Genomic DNA, 22199 nt, shown 5'->3' with positions numbered 1-22199 from the left:
CACTGATGAAAGACGTCAACCGAATAGACAAGTTATTCTGTCTGATCACGTAAGTCATTAAAAGATAACGGCTAAAAAAATAAATTTCCACCATTACCACAAGTAACAAAGCCCCCACAACAATAATTCAATACAAAAAGGCCAACGAATGAAGGGATAATCTCTTCCTAGGGGCTCCGACACCCGTATGCTACACAAAGAAATTTCCTAAAAATCCATTCCTACCTCACCTATCAGATTAACCGGGAAAAAAAAAACTAGAAAAATTAGCAAATAGAGCTTTTTGGGAAACATCATGGCTCCTGACAAAATTTCTTTCCACCTCAACAATAAATCATTTTAAATGTCAATTTAAATAACAATACTAAGCTACTACTCTTCAAGCTGTAGCAGAATAGCGAGGTGCCGGGGTTTTGGCTGTTCCATTAGGCATCCCACCACCACGATTCCCTCGCCCACCTGCATTGTCAGCTCGCCGATATCCTTCACCTCCACCACGGTTTGATGACCCCCCACGATTGCCACCCCTGTTGTTGAACTCATTTCTTCCATTGAAATCATCTCGACCATAGCCCCTACCGCCTCCATAGTTTCCTCGCCCTCTTCCTCCATCATTCCTGAATCCACCACCCCTTCCAGATTGAAATCTACCTCTGGTGTTACCTGCAACAGATAAGACATTTAGAATCACTGAAAAAGTAATAATATTGCTACACTTTCTACGAGTGACTCTTGAAGTCCAGAGTTTATAGAATCTATTTTGATTCTGAAGATCCATATTGAGAAGCAAGGCTGCAAAGGCAGACTACCCACTCACTCCATTATCTGCTTCGATTAAATCCATTTTCCCTTTATGTACATAGAAACCCAAAATATTCACGGCCCACTAAACATGCCATTTCGGCTTCCTCTTTTCAACAATGTGAAAAAATGACATAATATTCTCCTTAATCAGAATATATGCAGTAATTAAAGAAACATGTCCTTCACTACACCCACAATATGTTGAATACGCAATTATTTAAATTTTTCCTGTTGGCTATGCATCTCAGTCAATCTAATCACTTCGAAGGACATCGTTAAACTTACCTCGAGAATTGGTAGACCTCTTTTCCTCAACCACCGCTTGCCGTCCACCAATTAGAACTGGAGAAGCCTGAAGCAAAGGAAGCCCAAAAGTAAGCTGAGCAGGTGCAAAGAGACACATCGGATGAGGAATAACACAAGCGGAGAGAAATAACATGCATCATAGCCTAAATAGTAATACCATACCAACATGACCAAAAGCGCATTTTTACTAATACACTATTTGCTTCTGAGACCTACCACATGAAATCTTCCAAACCAGATTTAATAATTTTTCCCTCTTAAAGTAGTTTCATCTTTTTTATAACCAAGAAATCCTTCTGGAGCCAACCCTTTGGGCCAACTGCAGCCTCCGAAACTCGGGGATGATGGGTACACCCCTCTACCTTTCTTCACTTAAATATTGGACTTAGTTCGCTTGGCACAAGGATCGAACTTGTGACAGAAGACACAAATACCTCTAATGGTAATTTCTATCCCCTTGAACTGCGGAATTTAAAGTTTTTGTAGGCAACAACTTGGAATGCATAGTATAGCAACATGTCAAATATACTCTTCTACCCTCAGTCTGTTTTATAACAACTCGTGTCAAATTACAAAAGGGGAAGTATATCATCTAGTTTCTAAATCTACAGACGTGCCAAAAAAAATGCAACGGAGAAAGTATTATATTTGCAGAACTGGCAAGGTGAGAATAAGAATTATTAACCAAGACCTAATGCGATTGACCATATTAACCATGCCCTTACTAAATGATAAGGGGTCCCAAAGTAGACCCAGAAAAGTGTAAGCCGCCACACGTCGGTAGGTTGTGCAAGAACATGTAGTTTACTTGGACAGTACCAAATTTGACACACAAACATGTAACCCATCTGAATTTTTACAGGTTAGACAAGGAATATATTCCCTGATCGGCGGCACATAACAACCCGTGCAAAAGTTCAGATCAAATAGGGATACCTTAATAGCCCATATTAACCCGTAAAGAACTACCCAAATAAACCTAATGACATAAATTTATTTTCAACTGAGAGTCTAGTGAAAATATTACATGGCATTGAATTACAAATCCAGTGGCAAGATGACTCGATTACAATGACAGAGACAGTCAACCTGGTGTTAAAAAGTATTGACACGGTTTCAATATTTGATGAAGGTGGACACAATTTCACTATTTAATCAAGACCTTAAACGAACAGTACTTCCCTCAATCCAGTGCCATCAATTTGCTGAAGGTGGATAATGAGGGAACAGATTTACGCGGACGGACTAGTCCACTAAGCAAAATAACCGGCAGTCTCCTTGTTATGGGAGAGTGAAGGGCAGAGGCGGATCCAGGATTTAGATTCTGTGGGTTCAATCTTAAGAATTTTAGTATTGAACTCATTATATTTTAAAAGTTATGGGTTCATATCTACTATATATACAATTTTAATAATTTTTTACACATAAATTTATACTCCGTGTCGAAAGTTGTGAACCCCCACTTAATAGGTTAGATCCGCCCCTGGTGAAGGGAGAAGCTTTGGGATAGATGAAGCAGCTCAATTGTATAACTGCACATCAAAAAAACAAAAAAACAAAAAACGGTTTTCAGTTGGAATTGGGCTATGAATTATGAACCATTGTCCAGTCCATCATAACCCAAACAAATTTCAAAGAGGTGGGGTTATGACGCGTTCAAGGAGTCAACCTATTTTAACAATTCCAAATCTGATCCAACCCACTCATTTGACAGCTCATATAAGATTAACATTCATACCATTTTCCAGCATGAAAGATAAAATATATTTTCATAAAAACAGTTTGAACTGTCTTATTTGTAGATTAGGAAGAGCAAAATGAACCAAATTGAACTAATCAAGATTCTCACTTTAAGAACGTATGCATCATCTTGAGAAGAAGCTTCTTCATAATGAGGAAACCGAACTAGAAAGAACTTCTATAATTCTATTGAAATCGAAAAACATGATGGAATCCCCAGCAATTTTAACCGAATAACATAGAAAACCCTAAGCCTTTCCACAGTTTTCACCTTACTATATACAGGAGGCAGTATTATTCTCAGAAGTAGAGTCAATTCGAAGAATGATACATTTCACAGAAGGTCCATTACCAGTATATTCTATACAAGGTTAAGACGTTGCATAAATGGACCAACTATACATTGACAGGGTAATCATTTCGTCCTGCCATCAATTAAAAGAGAATTGTTTTATGATTCAGTATTCCTCTTCCACAAATACTAGTAAAGCAGTATGATGCTTTCACACAGCTACCATGCAACGATAAACTATGTTAGAATAAATTACCAAGTCATTATTGCCAAAGAGATGGATACTTGAAACATCAAACAATAAATTGTAAATTAAAAGACATTGAAAAAATATCTACGATTAATATTCTGTTTTCGAATCAACAAGAAGTTCAACTTCAAAGAAAGAAGAACATATGGATGGTCAGTGATTTCTTATGCATTTCACATAATAGTTGAACTTGATGAAAGAAATTTTAGCAACTATTCCTCTCAATTTCATCCACTCCAGCCTATAATACACGACATACATGAGGGGTAAAGTCGTAAAAAAGAGATACCTCAATTGCTTTTTGCACAGCACTTTCCACTTCAAATTCCACAAATCCAAAAGTAAATCCCTGTAGCTGTCATAAACCAATTTATTGATTAAAGAACCCACTAATGCAAAGGAGGAACTTGTAGCAAAAGAAGGCCCACATTCTCAGCTTTTTCTCTAATAGTCTAATTAGCAGCAAAATAGAACAAACAGGCATACCCTGTTACTTCTGACTTGAATTCCCCCATTTTTTATAGGCCCAAACTTCTTGAACTCATCTGCAAGTTGGGCCACAGTTGCACTCATAGGCAAGCCTTTTATATAGATTGAGTAGCCATCAGCTGCTGGAGACAGTTTAACAAACACAAGAATCAGAATGAGATATCAACACAAATTATAGTGAAATAAAAACTAAATGGATGAATAAACTAGAAGCAAACTCCGCAGGTGCATGCCTTCTTGGTCATTTATGTTATCAACAGTATTTGAGTTGGAAACTGGGACATCAGTTGCTGTCGCAGCAGGTTGTTTCACTTGGTCAACCCTCTTTGCAATAGGCTTCCTAGGAGCAGGTGCTGGAGCCGGGGAGAAGGTAGCAGTACTTTCCTTGAGATGCTTGACCTGAAACAAATTACAATGTTTCTTAACTAAAATGCTTGACCTGAAACAAATTACAATGTTTCTTAACTAAAAAAGCTTCAATAGACCTTCTCTTTCCTCAAATCATCTTCGCTACAGACCAATACAGAACAACTAGACTTGGCAAATGATAATCTGTCTAAGCTATCGGCAGCATATAATGGTATAGAGGTACTAATGTTGCTAGCCAACCCCTTGAAAGCATTCACTAAGAAGAATATGCGTCTAGTTATTTGTTGCCCGTGGCACTTACAATTGAAGCATATGACATCTTAGGAACATCCCCAGTTTTGGTTTCAGATTCAACTACCACTTCAGAGGCATCTTGGACTTCATCGACAACCTCAGACACAGGCACTTCCTCTTCAACAATAGGCACATCACCATTCTCGGGTGGATTGTAAACTTCTCCCACATCAGCTTCCTCCACTGGCGGTGTGCTTTGCTCAGGTATGTGATTCTGCTGTGTTGGAGGTGGATCTGCAACAACTAGCAAAACAAATACTTCGTCAGTAGCTAATTAGGGTATTGCCAAAAGAACCAGTCAATTGTTTCAATTACTTTGCTCTGGCGTGACAGGAGCCACAACATCAGTTACTGGAACCTGGACTGTCTCATGCTGACCAACAGTCTCTACATATCGGAACATATCATTCAAGACAAAGTACCCTCTATCTTGCGGTGCTAGGAAGAAAGTTTGACAGAAATTTCGGATCAAGTTGTCTTTCCCAGTCAAATATCCAGTCACAAGCGCATGCACCCCGCCATTAAAGGATTCCTGGGCATCCACAGACTTAATCTCTGCTCTGAAGTCTCCATAGTTAAGTGAGAGTATCTTATCATTTATTGCCTGTGTTTGACATCAAACAAAAGAACATTAGCAACTCCAGCATCGTTAATTCAAGTGATCGCTAGAGAAAACAAGACAGAGCATCAGAAAGTGATAAATCTATCTCCCTGTTATACCTAATGGTGAGCCTCAAGGTTGACCAGTTTTAAAGTTCATTCAAAGACAATTGTATCTTCTCCAAACCCAAAAACCTGCATAAAACATTCAAGTACGTCCAACATCTCTACAGCTAACAAACCCCATAAGTATTCTACTTAAAAACTAAGGTCGATATAGAACATGCTCTCTCAACTAAGACCATTATTCCAGTTTTTAGCTTTTCAATATATGTGCAAAGTCAAATTAAGACATTTAGTTTGAAACAGAGAGAAATAACCATTTTATCCATAGAAATGTGTGGGTATTAGTTAGAAAAATGTGTTCTTTTACATGGGATCACCTAACACTGATTATAATTAATGAAATTTCTTCTAAAAGATGTGATATTTACCTGCAGAAATAAAAATCAATTCAACATTTTTTAAATCTCTTGTTCCTCGTCTACTCAATCAACTACCCCTCAATTCTTACAGAATTTCCTAGCAGCCAATAAGAAATGAAGAAGCCACAATAGTAACTCAAACTTAATCAACATAGGAGGGAAGGGAATAACACAGCATATGAGAAGCATAGTTCACTTGCACTTACTTGCATTGTCGTAGTGACGCCCATGGATCCATCATCTTCAGGGCGTCCAAGCTTGCTTATATCCTGGTAAAACCTAAATACGAGCCCAGGCGAATGGTGCAATATATGATAGTATTGCTGCACAAATGCATTTGCAACCTATATAAACAAAACATATCAAACTCAACGACTATCCACAGCAAGGCAACCAATTAAATGAAAACAAAAGCAAGCATAAATTAGCCGAGGAAAATAAAATCTGGAAACAGAATGATATATATACGCACAACTTGAGCAGAAACTGGTGTTGCTGATTGAGCAGAAACTGGTGTTGCTGATGCTACTGCTGCTTCAGCCGCCATCGTCAACCGAACTCCTATTTAAGGCCCTAAATACACAATTAACCAGAAAAAAAAATCTAAGTTTGCGATATCTTTTTACCAAACATCTCTACATCACATATAAAGACGAATATAAGCACGTTAAAAAAATGTTACCTTCTCAAAAAAAAAAAAAAACACGTTAAAAATATGAACTTTACTAAAAATTGGAGTTCATGTACGGAAAACGAATGAGATTAACTCCTATCTAAGGCTCTAAATACAAAACTAAAAATTGGAGTTCATGTACGGAAAATGAATGAGACTCCTATCTAAGACCCTAATTACAAAATTAACCAAAAAAAAGGCTCAAAAAACCGAAGTTCATGATCTCTTATGAACAAATATCTCTACATCACATAAAAAAAAGGACCAATATAAACATGTGAAAATTGAACTGTACTTAGAAATTGGAGTTCATGTACGGAAAACGAATGAGAATAACTCCTATCTAAAGCTCTAAATACAAAATTAACCCCAAAAAAAAAAAAAAAACTAAGCTCGTGATCTCTTATTAACAAACATATCTACATCACATATAAACACATGAACAATTGAACTGTACGAAAAACGAATGAGATTCACTCCTATCTAACGCTCTAAATACAAAATTTAACCATAAAAAAGCTCCAAAAAAAAAAAAAAAAGTTCGTGATCTTATGAGCAAATATCTCTACATCACATATAAATACGAATATAAACACGTGAAAGAAAAAAAAAAAAAAAAAAAAAAGGAACTGTATTAAAAATTGGAGTTAATTTACGGAGAAAAAAAAAATGAACATTTGTACCTGGATTTGTTTGGGATCAGGAAAATGGAAGAGAAAAGTTTGGTGGTTGAGCTTCTCTCTCTATGGATGTTAAGGGTTAGTGTTGCTAGGGTTTTGCTGTAGAGAGAGAGAGAGAGAGAGTGGTGGATCTCGAGAAAGAAGGAAAAGGAAAGAGCCGGGTTCCACGCTGGAATTTATACGGCATATCTGGTGACTCGTGAGATATTAAACTTGGGTATATTTATTTACACCAAGTAAGTATACTACTTATTAATCATTCATTAAATGAAGTAGTAATAAGTATATACAGTACTATAAAACTAAATAATTATTCGTTATTAATTTTATTATTATATTATTCGTTGAATCATATAAGTACATATATTATATTAAACAGACTTTTGTGTATTTATTAGTTAAAAAACTAGTCCAGTGAAGCCCGTGATGAGTCCGGGTTAAGATTAAGGTAATAATGCACTTTATAGGTTTTAATTAAAAAATAATAATTTGTGTACGTTTCTTAGGCACAACTCTTTTAATATGATAGCTTCTTAATCATGTATTATTCATTTTTCAATTTTTTAATCACATAATTAGATAATTTACTGAAAGAATTGTTATAGAAAAGTAAGTTTGCTAGGGAATAAACAGATATCAAAGAGATAGAGATAACTTGATGTTTAGTAATATAATTTAAAATATGCAAAATGATTTCAAATTGAGTATAATCATAAATTGAAAAGGACATTTTAATATTTTATGAATTTGTGAGCATATAATTTCTAGTTAGAGGCAGGAATAGCATATTTTGGTATTTATTGATTAATTACTCATAATTTCATGTGCCAGTGGTTTATGCTAAAACAAATATGGTGATTAAAGTCTAGGTTTAGATGCAATTAAAAAAGAATTGAATTCATTAATACAAAGTTTAAAAATTAATTTAGTTTGTCATTAACTCATTGATGCTTTATTCTTAAAAGAAAATTCCCTTACTCAACCAATTAAGGATTACATGATTTCAGACAATTTAAATTGTTTGTAAGAAAAGAAGGATGCCATTATGTATCAATATATTAAGGAGTTGATCACTTGGTAAACATCTTTTTCTCTTTTCTGTCCCACCTAATTAAGCAAATTGAATAAAATTTAAAGTTTTTTCTTTTATTTTTCAAGATTTTAATCTATTAATTGTTAAGAAGTTTTAAAATTTATTTTCTATTGTATATTGTATTGTATCATTAAATCTAACTTTATATTTTCAGACATCAAGAGAAATTTAGTGGTAATTAAGAATTATTAAAGAAAATTTAATCGACCGAGTACTCTTCCAACACCAAATGAGTTCTTCAAAATTATTATCATCACCATTTTAGATTATTTTTGGGAATAGTTATTTTTATCAGATGACATCATCACTTTTCACAATTTTTTAAGCATTTTTAAAGAGCTCAAAATTGATTATATTTACCAAATTGATTATGTCAACCTAAATAAAAATAAAATAAAGTAGGGGCAAAAATAAGACAGAGAAAAAATATATGCTATCAAAAAGGGTTTGAATCTAGATTTATTAGAAATATACTTGGGTATATGAAGTTATAAATAGTAGATTCAAGGGTAATTTGAAAGAGCAAATCATTTTGGTTGGGCCAACCAAATAGTTACAATGTAACTAAGGAGCCGTTTGGACATGATTTCATCTCATGAGATGAAATCACGAGATGAAATTATGTTTGAACATGCAATTTGGATTTCTTAAGTTGCAGTTTTTTTTTTTATAAATATAAAAACCTCACAAGTTGTGAAAACCATTAAATTTTTCTCAATTCTTATACAATCTTACCAAAATCGTAGGTAAATCAATAGTTCATAATAAAATTAATATGCTAGTAAAAAGCCTTTCTAAAAAATACAACATCAATTGATCAAACTTTAGTTCAATAAAAAGGAAAATTTAACATGAATAGTAATGTAACTACTCTTTAATATAATCATCGCGTGTTCGAACAATCTCTTCCACATGGTAAATATATCTACCAACTTATGGATCTTTTTTTACAAAATATAAATATATGGGTCAAATTTTACATTTATATTTTTTGAAATCATGATTTCAAATCCCAAATAATACCTTTTTGGATGATTTGGGATTTTTATCTCAAAGATGAAATCGCATGTCCAAACGCCTACTAAGTACTATAAAACTCATTACATTGTCCCTTATATATATTTAGTAGTAATGTTACTAACATTTAATCGAGCGGATCTGTTTGAAGGTAGCGGGTGCCATAATTTTCTTCAATATACATCTTATTAGGAACGTATATTTGGGTCAGGTCCATCTCTTTTTAGTTTATTTGGGTCAACTTAATAGGCTTTTTTTTTTAATTTGCAAATATGAAAATTACATTTTAAAAATAAAAAAATGAACATAATTAACATCTTAAATAAAGAATCACACTCATTAACGACCATTAACAACGAAGTAAAATCAACTTTTTCATCAAAGGACCTTGCATCTCTTATGTATATTAAAAAATGACTTTGCACAAGTAAAATAACATCTTGATAAGGAAATTCACCAATCAAAATAAGAAAAATAATAGAAAAACTCTTCAATGGGTAAATACTCCCCATAAGTAAATGTAGAATTAGATAAACTACAAAGTGCTCAAAAATAAATCATAAATTTCATATTTTTCTAAGCGTTATTACTAAATTTCCATCACAATTTAAGTAGTAAAGTGCTTTAAATTGAATTTAACAATTATAGAATAGCATAAATTTTTATAATACTCATAAATCCATTTTTATTTATACATTATCTTAAAAATATATATCCACTTTTACTTGTAAGTTATATAGTTGGGAAAATCAAGACATAATTTACCATTTTATACTTATTATTAAGTACTCCAATTCATTTCTCATTTTATTTATTAACTTATTAAGAGTGTCCCAGGTCAAATATAGACAAGTAAACATGGACGGAGGGAGTAATAAACAAAAAAGAAATTATTAAAAAAAAATTGAATTTTGATCTCAATCCAAAATTCCCATGGAGACACAAGTTTTTCGATTTAAATACTCACGATTTGAGATTAAGAGAATATTTAATTTAAGGGATTTTTGAAGTTTCTAATTGTGTGTTTCTCATTGAATACACAGATAAAATAATAGAAAAGAGGAAAATCAATATAAATAATAAAAAGATAAATACAAAATTAGGAGGGCCGAAAAAAAGAATTCTTGATACGAAAGGAAGTAAAAAGCGAAAAAAACAAAAGTCGAGAGAAAATGTTAAAAAGATTGACTTGTCATACATCGTAGTGGCTCTACGTCTAATTTACTTTGGGAGGTGTGACGGATCAAATATTTAACCTAATTTAAGCGAAATTCTGCACATAAGTATATAAAAAATTTATTAATTGAGGGGGTGCCATACCACCCTCATCGTAAAGGGTGGATCCGCCCCTGCATTTAATGCCTAAATAAGTAATTAAAATAAATACTCCGTTATTTTGGTATTTGGTGGTGTTAGTCGCAAGTTGCAACTTCCAGAATCTTCGATACTGCTTGTGTGTACTTGGTATGTCGCATCTAGTTTTTCTCTTTCTTTTAGTCCTTCTATTTTTTGTCCCTGCCAAACTACGCTAAACATCTATGTACTGTAATTCAGTTGCGGATATAAAACTCTACACCTACATCCTCTATGATGTTCTCCCTTTTTTTGAAAAGTAAAACATTTTATATAAAGTAAATCCTACACAAATAAAAATTCATCTAACTAAGTATATTTAAGATTATTTTGAAGCGAATGAATAAATTAAAAATTAAAATAAAAATGAGAAATTTTTAAATAACAAATATAATAAAATTATAAATAACTTACATATTTAAAGTGCAAGCTTACCGAGGATATGATCGTAGATAGGTGGTTTTAGAGGATACGGATTAGAGTAGAAGGTTAATAGGTAATTGAGTATTATACCACTTATCCTTACATGTTAGTAGTCGTCGTATTACTCTTGTAGTTTATTGCCCTTCGATTTCTGTTACTATTTGTTGTTTCTAGTCCTTTGACTAATGTATTACTTTGTTTCTATGGTTTGTTCGTTATTTCTTTTTCATCATGCTTTGAATTGTTTGTTCTTATGCCGAGGGTGTACCGGAAACAACCTCTCTGCCTTCCCAAGATAGAGGTAAGATTTGCGTACATTCTGCCCTCCCTAGACCCCACTTTGTGAGATTTCACTGGGTATGTTGTTTTTGTATTTAAAGTTCAAGAAAATTTTACTAATAGTATATATTTCATTAAATAATTTGTGTTCAGTTACCTATTTTTGAGTTTCGAAATTAATTAAAGACATGAATAAAATCTTTTGGTAATTTGGGACGGAGCGAGTATTAATTTTGTTAATTATTGTTTTAAGTCATATAAGTATATGCTATATTAAACAGACTTTGTGGATTTATTAGTTCAATGCTAACACTGAATGCTTAATAAATAATTAAAGCTTACCAAGAAAAAAGAAGTAAGTAATTAAAAGAAACAGTAATTTGGTAGTTGGTGGTGTTAGTTGCAAGTTCAGAATCTCCACTCTTCATGTGCTCGCATTCTACTTTGTTTTTTTTTTCTTTTTCTTTCTTTTCCGCGCCTTCTATTTTAGCTTCCATTTTATCATTTTATGCATATTATGGCATTATACTGCTTTCAAAATCTCAATGACAAATTATATTATTTCGCTTGTAAAAGAATTCACCTCATTCGAAATATACTTAACGAGGTGTCTTCAATTCTCTTGAGTAGCATGAGTTTATATGTTTATCACCGGTACTAATTGTGTGTGAAATTTTAAAAATTAATTTTTTTGAAACTTGTATTTTTAAGTAAGTGATAATGTTTATGTAACTGATAAAATCATGACTTTGAATTTAAAATAAAATTATCTTTAAACAAATAAAAGTGTCATTCTTTTTTAAAGAAATGAAAAAAATTAAAGGTGTCAATAAAATGAAGGAAACAATAAGATCCAGTTTATCTATCTTTGTTGTTAGTGTGCAATCTCATACTCGTCATTAATTTTAACAAAGCTCCAATTCATGAACAAGATGAATTTCACATATAAATATTTTAAGAAAAAAATCTAAATTTGTTTCTCTAGTTTTAATATGATTTATGATGAATTACCCTCGTTTAAATTTTAGATCGGAGTTTCGTTTAGATTAAAAGTAAATGATTTGTTAACGGTAAAATATAAATGACCCCCAAGTATAACGGAGATAACATAAAATATTTTAAGATTAGAGTGGGTATGTTATTGTTGTAAGAAGACTGTCTTCCGTATAATTTTTTGATTTATGAGTCTTGACCACCATTTTTACCCAACATTAGAATCTTTTAAATAATACAATGGCACGCGAGATTGAGCTAGAAAAGATTTGTGGATATTGCTTTCTGTTGTTAAAGAGTAAAGTTCTTGGGCACGCAAGATTGAGCTAGAAAACATTTGTCAAATCTTCTCAAGTTAACAAATTGACCAATAATTAACACACTATATCCCCAAATTTGTTTGTGCCAATTCGCCCTTTGAAAAGAAATGCTTCAAAATCCAACAAAGGAAGCTTCTATAATAGTCATATTTCCACACAACTAGCAAAATTTTACATTGTTACAGAGTTCCAGTTGCTTGACACTACGAAAGAACTACATTGTCAACCACGCCTCCGTCCAAGCAAAATTTTGAGTCAACTATATTAGTCCTCATGGTTCATGTCTCTTCATTTAAGCCTGTCTTGACATAATATAAGACAAAACAGATTGAAGAAATCAAAAGAAAAAAAAAGGAAGTTGAAGATCATTTGGGGTTCCATCAAGAACATTGGAGGCATCAAAGGATGGGATATATCAACACCCCCAGCATGCTCCACAAATTCAGAAGGACTAAATGATTTTCCGTGACAAAAACATACCATGCTTATCTCCGTTTTGCTGTTGTAATTGCATAATAACCCATTTATCTTCTTCCCATTTGGGCTATTTCCAGTAGCTGAAACACACCGCATCCGAGAAAGTAATGGAAATTGGACTTCAGTCTTTGGGGTCTGCTTCAAAGGAGAAGAACATGGACCTACATCTGCCTGGGTTGTGGAAATTGGGTTATTGATCGGATCAGATTTAGTTGGGATGCTTTTTGGACTGAAAGACGAATCAATTTTAGCACCAAACTGCATTCTCCTCTCCCCTGTTTGGTCCTGTTCTTCTCTAATGACACTACTTGTTAGTAGTTCAAAAAGTGCATCTTTTCTTCCTGAAATACTCGATTGTATTCCGCGTGCATTGTTATTATTGCTTCTACCTGCGAAGCCACCTGCAACTTATTAGAGGATCCAATGAAGTCAATAAATATAGATATGAAGTGTTGAAATAGTAAATACAGCTAAATTTTCTTTATCCTTTCTTTGTCAGGAGATGGTGATCAAGTTAGAGCGGAGGGTAGGAGGAGGTTCATCTGATATACAACTTTACAAGATCAATTTTTTTAATGCATATATAAAACACTCCTGCTGAAAATCTAGACATTGCCACTAATCATTGTAATTTTTCCCTTTTTACAGGCACACGTTGTTTTTTCTTTCCTCTAGAAATCCGAACAATAAAAACTTACTGACCCTATTAATTCAAATTTGCATCAAGTAGACGTAAATGCTCCTACCAAGAAGTTATCAATCTCAAGCTACGGGGTCCAACAGCTTCTGGTAAGGGGAAGGGATCTCACCCATACCCATTCTATTACATCTTTCCATAGTTAATTCATATGCCGATATGCCCAATAAACGCAAAATTAAAACATAAGGCGAGATTAGGGAGGTCAGTATAATAACGATATTCTCAATGGGTACAGGGTAGGGTAAATAAATAAAAAAAAAGGTACTTCTAATAGGAACTTCAAAATAATAAGAACGAAGTAGATTACGTTTTGGAGACGAACTTTGGCATTCTGAAATTGTTGACGAACATCTTTCCTGATATACATTCGACAATGATCCGTAATTCTTAGGACTTCTTTTTCCAGACAAATTTTCCTCCGATTCACTACTCCCACATTGGTTATAACTCATATTCCCACCCCTGTTTTCATTATAAATCCTAAAACTTTAACAATATATCTCTATCAATTTCCTCTTCCCAGCATTCTGAGCCCAAAATGAACTGGAAGATTCTGATTATTTACATATGAATCCTGGTTCAAAGAAACATTCAAGCTTTTTGCAGCTTCATATGTACCACATTCATTGCTAACAGTACACATGTCGGATTCTGATGGAACTGCAAGATTCCGATTATTTGCATATGAATCTTGGTTCAAAGAAGATTCAAGCTTTTTACATATAGGTACAACTTTCATTGCCAATAGTATCAATTTCCCCTTTCCCACGAACTGTTTGTTTTGGAATTAGTTCTTCATTCTCCATAATTTCTCTATGTATTGCCCTCTTTTGAGACCTCTGCCGCTCTATTAACATCTTATCATCTGAATTGCAATCCATTTTCTTATTGCTATAACTTCCCCCAAGTGATAAACCTAAACGTAGTTCAATCCCATTATCATTTTCCTCAAAATTACCCTTCATAAGCCCCAACATTTGGCAATTAGAACTTCAACAGCGTGTTAACTTTCTTGTTCTTCAGAAAAAGATTAATCTTTTGGAACAAAGATATAAAGAGAAGATAAAAACAAAAGTATTTATTTAGGCAGTAAATGTTGAGACACGGAGGAAGGGGCATCAAGAAGGACACTTGCCATGAAAAGACATGATGAAGAGAGAGTTACATGACACATAAGATCAATTAATCCAGCGCTTAAGCAAAGCTTTAATCCACCACCTCAAAACCTGCATGCTATTTATTTGCCACGTTGGGTTTGAACGGTGGCATGTTTTACTGAGGTTCTAGTTTCACGACATGTGTCCAATTGACAGAAAAGGACGAATAGTTCTGTCAAGTGGGTGAAGAGATTTTGATGCCTCCTAGGAATGTGAGTTGAAATGTAAACGTAGCGAATAACGACGCACATTGGTTTGTTCTGGTGGGTCCTTTTGGAAAAGAATGGTGGGCTTGACGCGTGGTTGGGCCAGTTCCAAGGTACACGTCAGCTGTCACTGAGGTCATTAGGATTTTTATAAGAATGGAGCGGTTGGTCAGATAATTCGACTAATTTCAAAGAACAAACTGATGCAGTAGTACATCAATAAACACGTGAATTACGAGATAAAAATATTCATTTGGTATCTTATTTTCTTTTTTGATGTATCGAAATAAGAGCGTCTTTTTCTATATTTAAAAGTTGATGATTAGACACCTTACCAACCAATTTAAAATCACAAAATTCAAAATACACACATACATATCTAATTTAGGACACCAAGATTTATGAAAATTAAATAAAACTCATGAATTTGTAATATTTCATTTATAAAGTCCTTCAGAAAATCATGATATCTCTGGTGGTATAAATTTATTCACACCAGACGCCGGTTATTAGTACGAAACCAATAAATACATAGTAATATATAGGGAAAAGGCATAAAAACCTCCCTAAACTTGTTCAGTATTGGCTGCTACACACTTATTAAAGTGAAATATATACCCCCTTAAAAAGTTACACCCAAATCTGCAAAAGTGGTGATGTACACGCACTAAGCAGGTGTTGACAAGTGTATATTCATTTTTTTTTATTGTTTTCTTATTCTTTTCCTTTTTCCTTTTCTTTTTCATTCTTTTCTTCATGCTCTCTACTTCTGCCTGCAGGCTAGATCTGCCATGGCTTCTTCCACCTTAGCCCTCCCTTATTTCTTATTTTTGCTTATTCAATTTGTTTTCTTTTCTCATTCCTTTTTTCTAAAATTAAATTAGCCGAAAACTTCTTGAAGGCTCTATTATATGGGGTAATAGAAACTTAGAAATTATAATTTTTTTCCTCAATAATTTGAAAATTAAGAAATCAAGGGAAATGAACATTTTTTACTCAATAATTTTAAACACTAACATTTTACGGAGTCAAAGAGCTATGTTATATGGAGAAATATTTTGTATATATTTGTTTAAAAAAGTCTCCGATATTTATTATTTTAACATTGACCTCTTCTTGTTATGAGGTTTTTTATGAATTTAAGGAAGAGTAAAGAGCATCTCTTTCTTGGACAGTAAAGAGCACCTCTTTCTTGGACAGTAAAGAGATTTATTCATATGCGTAAACAATAATTGGAGACTGTAACATAATACAAAGCGAGAAGAAAGCACAATTAATGGAGCAAAAGAAACTGGAAAGGCAGAAAAATAAAGATAACATTCTGGTTTGATTTCGAAGGACAAGAAAGGTGATGAGAGAGAAATCAAAACAAGAAAAAAGAAGAAGGAAACGAACAATTATAGAAATAGGAAAAACACATATTCTTTGGCTTCCCATACACTCTCTTTGGCACATCAGCTCTTAAGGACGTATATATTCCACTTCAACATAATTTGGGGGGTCATAAGACCCTTGCAAAGAATAAGTGTGTAACAGCAAATACGGGACAAGTTCAGGGTCTTTTTATGTCTTTTCCCTAATATATATTTACAATAAATATTTCTCGCTTAACCATAATTAATCAAGAGATACGGTTACTTGATTAAATTGCTTACCATTTAAAACTATAATAATTGATATTGTTTGACATAAACACCATGAGCAGAGTAAATTGTTACTCCAAAAAAACAACTCAAAACACTTAATTTTACTGGAACCTTTTAGGAAATATGTCAAAAGGGCAAAGATCTTCAAATTCTTCAATTTCCTCCACGTTTACTATATATAATCTCTTGTACTCCTAACCAAAAAAAACAAAACAAAAAAAAGGGTGGGGGTGGGGGTGGGGGGGGGAGGTGGGGAACCAAGTCAAAGATCTCTAATAAGTTCTGATATCCTAATGCAGTGCACGATTCAGTCACTATCCCTGAAACTTTTGCTCTTGAGATTTCAAATTCAGAAAAATGCCAAATCTCCAAAACAAAATCTTTTGCTTCTTTGTCAAAGAAAAAGGTAGGATGGAGAAATTGCTGAGTAAAAGCTCTAAGTTGATTTCACATAATAACTTAGGAACTAACAAACGCTACAGTCTCTTTGATACAGTCATAATCGTTTTACACCGGCGTTGGCAGGCGAACGATCAATTGGCCGCTCATGACACTGCAAATCAAGAAAGACAACATATCAGAAAAACTCATGTAAATGAAATTGGAGTTAGTTACGATAGCAGTTGAATTACTCGGGCTAAATGGCTTACCTCTTAATGTAATAATAACAGAAATCAGCCAAGATGAATGTTTGAACGATTTCTGCCAAAAAGACCATCGGTATCCAGAAGTAACCTCGTCCAGCCAAGTATATGTATGCTCCAGCAGTATCATAAACCTGTGTTAGGATAGTTGAAACTCGTAAGTCTGGAGATTATAGAGCTTAAGACTCGCATTGAAAATGGAGAAATGTGTATGGTGGGTCCCATTTGGATAATATTGATCGCAGAAGCGAATTCAGAACTTAGAGTGAGTGAGTTTATAATGAATGAGATTTTATTAATAATGCATGCATAATTAGAGTAAAAAGCAATGGATTCAGTTAAACCGATGGGTCAGGGTTGGGGATGTTGGACAGCTGCTATTAATTCAAGAAGTTATACATAACAAGATAACACTCCAAAACTAACCTGAATAATCCAATGAGCACAACCCAAGAATCTTGCAACACCCAATGCAAAAACATAATGGGCTGAAAATGGCTCAATTATCTGAAATGGCAAGAATAGAACAATACTATTAGCTTCTCATTCAGGAAACACAAGTTTAAAAAGAACACTTTTTTTTTTGCCAACCTGAACATTTTGCATCAAGCGAAGCTGAGGCAGCACCGAGACGGATTCCAGATATACACAAAAAGCCCAAAGCATCCGGTTGATGAGAATATGACTTGTAGTAGGATGGACAAAGAAGGATAAAGCCGCAGCAGGAACTATCTGCACAAATGAGTGGCATGGTTTAAAAGCAATTTCCCTTAGGGATTTATGTGCATATAATTTACAAGGCACTATCTCTACGAAGGATGGCACTGTCATGCATGGAAGCAGCTTATTGGAGGTATCTGGGAATTCCATTTTTGCTTCCAGAAGCTCAAAGCAACATCTAAGAGAAACTTCCTCTTCAAAACTATAGCTGCAGATTTTGTCTAGTGGAAAGTTAATCATTTAGGAAACCAGAGAGTTATATATTATATAAACTCACAGAAAAGGAACACAAATCCGTGGCACGTAAAGAAAAGTCAACAATGTAACTGCAATTAGATCTAGTAAGATGAGAATACGAGCTCCGATATTAGTAATTCTAAGTTCACTTTGCCTGAATCACCATTGATTGAGTTACTTAGCATATTCAGTGCTAAACCATGTCTCAAGCCCGAAATTTGTCTAAGGATGATTTCGGATAAATATTTAATGATTCAAACGACATCATCAGGATTTGGTCAACTTTTGGACGAAAATTAGTGAAGAGAAGTCTTTGTCATGCAACTTAAAGCAAGAGAGGGTCACAATATTTAAACAAGACGTAAGGTGTCTGTTATATTAGCAAACTAGATGGGAAGTTGTTGTAGATCATCAGAAGAATAAATGAATGAGAGAACAATTTTATACAATCTACTTATAATATTTTGTCTCTTCCGGGATACCCTATAGAACTGGAATGATGCATTATAATTTGACTTTTTACTTGCCTAACCATTCTGATAGATGTATTCGTAATATTTTTTTGTCAATGGTCCTTGTGCCGAGGGTCTACCGGAAACAGCCTCTCTGCGTCCCAAGGTAGAAGTAAGGTCTGCATACATTCTACACTCCCTAGACGTCACTATGTGGGATTTCACTGGGTATGTTGTTGTTGTATCTTTTGTCAATGATGCGTATTTGTAATATTTCTTTTGTAGTACTTGAACAATAAATGTTTGACCTTCTTCCTCGTAATTTGTTTGCTTCATTTGTTCATAATGTACATGCATCATATGGAACTTATACAAGTCAAGATAGTTTCACATGAGAGGACATGATCATGTGGGGGAGAAATAACAAAAACAAAATAAAATGTTTATCATGGACATGTAATGGATCACACATTTGAACATGAAAATTACTTGTTCTATATAAGCTCGGGAATAACTCAAGGAATTAGCAGAAACCAGAGTTTGATTCAACAACAATATTTCAGAAAAGAGCCGTGGGGAAAAATAATTTACCGTATAATATAAGGGCATGTTATCCTTATCAGCCATGTAGGATGCCTTCAGCTTGAACTTCATCATATATATGACCCACAATGTTGCCACAAGGGTGATAAGATCTAGCACAGTGTGGATATCTGCTTCCATGATGAAACTACAGTATAATCTTACCGCCAAAAATATAGCTGTAAGCACTTGAGTCTTCAATGAAAGGCCTAACAAAGCAGGAGAAGAAAGCATATCAGACAAATGGTTAAAAAATGATCTTTTCTTCAGGAACAGCAAAAAATAATGAAAATCTAACAAGTGCCACAAATAAAAACAGCTCATTGGCATGGTTCCAGAGTAGCACATTTCATACAATAGGATATACAGATAACAAACTACCTTACCACCTATCAATCTGTAGGATTAAAAAGATTTGCACAGTTATATAACATTAAAGTTAGAATTATACCCCTGAAGTGCTTTATGTTTTCTTGAGCAAAATAAATCAACTTTTTGACATCACCAAGTAACTGTATAAAGAACAAATGGCCTCTTGTATAGCAGCAACATTCAGTGTGACATACATAAATGATAAATACCAATAAAAATATACTGTACTATTAGATATGGATAAACATTCAGACTCATAACTTCATAGCTAAATCCTTTTGGGATCTTTTCATCAAAACAGCACGTTAGCAGACTTGCACTACACATTAGCAAACATCCTTCTGTCACAACTGTTCTATAATAGGTTTCATTTTTGCTTTTCTTTGAGAAGAAGTTCTAGAATAGGTTTCTTATCAATCCCGCAGGCACAATATGATTTTTCTTTTTTGTTTTGTTTTTTTCATAAGGACCACAGGCACAAACGTTCCTGACTATCAAGAAGTTCCGCATGAAGCAAATGAGACACCCTCTTTTTTAAAAAAGAAAAAATTTGTCACGCCCTCTTTCATTTAGCAATAGAATAATACATGACAATAACTCTAGATAGATTCAACTGTCTCATTTTGAACTTTGTTATGATTTTATTTTTTTATTTTTTATGTGCTTTGATTTATCAATCAATAGTAAAAATGACTGGCCTTGAAAGCCCACAATATCGCTCATGGACACTGTCTCATGAGTCATGACTAAAATAGGCAATTCAATGCCCAAAATTCGCCAAGGCTTCTCATTGCCCCAAAAAAATAATTAAAAATGCGAAAAATCCACCTTTTCCTTTTTTTTATTTTTTTTTTTATTTTAATGGAATATCCCAATTCCCAAATTTAAAGATGTCAGCAAAGTTAAGTGTAAAAGGAGAAAAAAGGGACACAAAAAGAGTACTCGTTTAGAGCTGCCACAAACAAACCATGAAAACCTCATAAAATAACTCGTCTAAATTTATAACGATGCTGAGAAAACTCATAAAGTAAAAATCTTTCTGATATAAACATCTAAAAGTGCATAACCCAAACACTTCAAAAGGCAAATAATTTTTTTTTTTTTTTAAAAAAAATGGGAACTTTACCCATGAAGCCCAAATTTTACTTGTTACATACTAAGGATTTACTAAAAACAGACCAGAAAACGAGTAGAAAGATTTTAACACAAAGGGAAACTACACATAAAGAATTAAATTTTCAGATTAACAGAAAATAAAAGATTTTTATGACTGAATTACCAGAGCAAGTCTTGAGGGTAGTCAATTTGTAAATCAAAACCAAGAGTCCAATCAAATGAACAGCTTCAGCCACAACAAAGAAGTAGTTATGATCATGAACAACTAGCTTAAGAGTCACCAATAAAACGATAGCTGTGATTAAACCCAATAAGATTTTCACTTTCTTTGATTGTTTTCGAACCCATGATAACACTTTCTTCACTGGTGATTGATACCCTTTTTGACCCATCTCCGTTAACCTGCGTTTTTTTTTTTTTTTTTTTTTTCTCTGATGAAAAGTTGATGAAAGAAAGAAATTCTAACGTTTTCTTTGAGAAGCTTTTAAGGCTTTGAAAATGGCGGAGTTTTTGTGGAGAAAATACAGCGTGGAGAGTTTTAGTGGCTGGTCTACGTAGGAGAACCAATGAAAAATGAACACGTGGATTATTTAATGTTTTCCCTAATTAAGATGGGTTCTTTTTTTGGGTGTAACAGATTATGTAAGACATTAAATTAGTTGGTATTCGGACAGGTATACTTTCCATAACGGATTTGGTGGGTGTTTGGTCATCTCCCAAACAGTCTATGAGTCAAATTGGTCTTTCTTTAATTTGGTCGATAATTAAAATGGCGAGGGTCGTGGGGGATTTCATTATTAGTAGGTGAATTTTATTTGATTTTTTTTTTTTTTTGAAATTGTGACTTTTAATAGGGAAAACAATTTTCGTCGGTGAATAATGGCAAATTTGATTTGACTAACTGCAGAATTACGAAGGAGCCCTTTTTAAAACTAAGGTAAAACGATTCGATACAAATATGTTACAAGTATATTTGGACCTTTTTCCGATTATTATATTTATATTTATAAGTGTATCATATTTTTTTTTTTTAACCCGACCTATATATTTATACGTGTAACAGATTTCAAAGAAAGTAGTACTAGTATTTATTAATTGGTGTTTAAATTGGTAAAACACAAATCACATGTTTGGCTAATTAGATAAGTACTAGCAAACTATGTCCGTACAAGCTTGACCACACGATTAATTTAGTTACTTATTGGTTACTCAATAATTTGGTTATTCAATTTAGTTAATCTTTATGGTTTGTATATTTTGCAAAGGATACCGCGATTCTCCTTAGTGAGTCTTCATATTTCTTTTCTTTCTGTCTTATTTTTCCCCGTGATTTCTCAATTGTTGTTAAAATTTGTCTTATTTTGGTTACGACCGCCTCTTTTTATATTTAGTAAGTTGACAATTCAAATATCCTACATGTCAAGTTTATA

General features: G+C 33.5%; 3 protein-coding genes and 1 long non-coding RNA gene across 6 annotated transcripts; 1 reads left to right on the top strand and 3 right to left on the bottom strand.

The window, feature by feature from the left end:
• Nucleotides 1-65: 65 nt before the first annotated feature.
• Nucleotides 66-7166, bottom strand: LOC132043514 (nuclear transport factor 2). 2 transcript variants are annotated; one of them, XM_059433993.1, is made up of 10 exons: nt 6986-7166; nt 6102-6202; nt 5836-5973; nt 4860-5148; nt 4552-4778; nt 4115-4280; nt 3879-4000; nt 3682-3747; nt 1090-1156; nt 66-663 (listed from the first exon to the last, which is right to left on the bottom strand). In XM_059433993.1, the coding sequence occupies exons 2-10, from the start codon at nt 6174-6176 to the stop codon at nt 380-382; spliced, it is 1434 nt and encodes a 477-aa protein (XP_059289976.1). In that variant the 5' UTR covers nt 6177-6202; nt 6986-7166; the 3' UTR covers nt 66-379. The 2 variants fall into 2 exon arrangements, with proteins under 2 accessions (XP_059289976.1, XP_059289975.1); XM_059433992.1 differs by having other exon boundaries at nt 4552-4787; nt 6986-7163.
• LOC132043515 (uncharacterized) lies at nt 1724-1936 on the top strand. The gene is made up of 2 exons (XR_009411824.1): nt 1724-1848; nt 1895-1936. It is a non-coding gene; the product is annotated as an uncharacterized LOC132043515 (long non-coding RNA).
• A 5369-nt stretch (nt 7167-12535) lies between the features above and the next one.
• LOC132043523 (ninja-family protein AFP1-like) lies at nt 12536-15168 on the bottom strand. Of its 2 annotated transcripts, none has more exons than XM_059434002.1 (2): nt 13945-15168; nt 12536-13338 (listed from the first exon to the last, which is right to left on the bottom strand). In XM_059434002.1, the coding sequence occupies exons 1-2, from the start codon at nt 14087-14089 to the stop codon at nt 12749-12751; spliced, it is 735 nt and encodes a 244-aa protein (XP_059289985.1). In that variant the 5' UTR covers nt 14090-15168; the 3' UTR covers nt 12536-12748. The 2 variants fall into 2 exon arrangements, with proteins under 2 accessions (XP_059289985.1, XP_059289986.1); XM_059434003.1 differs by having other exon boundaries at nt 12536-13326.
• A 1793-nt stretch (nt 15169-16961) lies between these two features.
• LOC132043528 (uncharacterized) lies at nt 16962-21265 on the bottom strand. Its single transcript, XM_059434006.1, has 6 exons — nt 20933-21265; nt 19291-19490; nt 17882-18022; nt 17717-17797; nt 17297-17424; nt 16962-17199 (listed from the first exon to the last, which is right to left on the bottom strand). The coding sequence occupies exons 1-6, from the start codon at nt 21159-21161 to the stop codon at nt 17154-17156; spliced, it is 825 nt and encodes a 274-aa protein (XP_059289989.1). The 5' UTR covers nt 21162-21265; the 3' UTR covers nt 16962-17153.
• Between the last annotated feature and the right edge of the window lie 934 nt (nt 21266-22199).

The sequence above is a fragment of the Lycium ferocissimum genome, unplaced genomic scaffold (assembly GCF_029784015.1).
Source record: "Lycium ferocissimum isolate CSIRO_LF1 unplaced genomic scaffold, AGI_CSIRO_Lferr_CH_V1 ctg258, whole genome shotgun sequence".
NCBI lineage: Eukaryota > Viridiplantae > Streptophyta > Magnoliopsida > Solanales > Solanaceae > Lycium > Lycium ferocissimum.
Note: the sequence above shows the minus strand (reverse complement) of the source record. Positions and strands in the feature narration are given on the sequence as shown.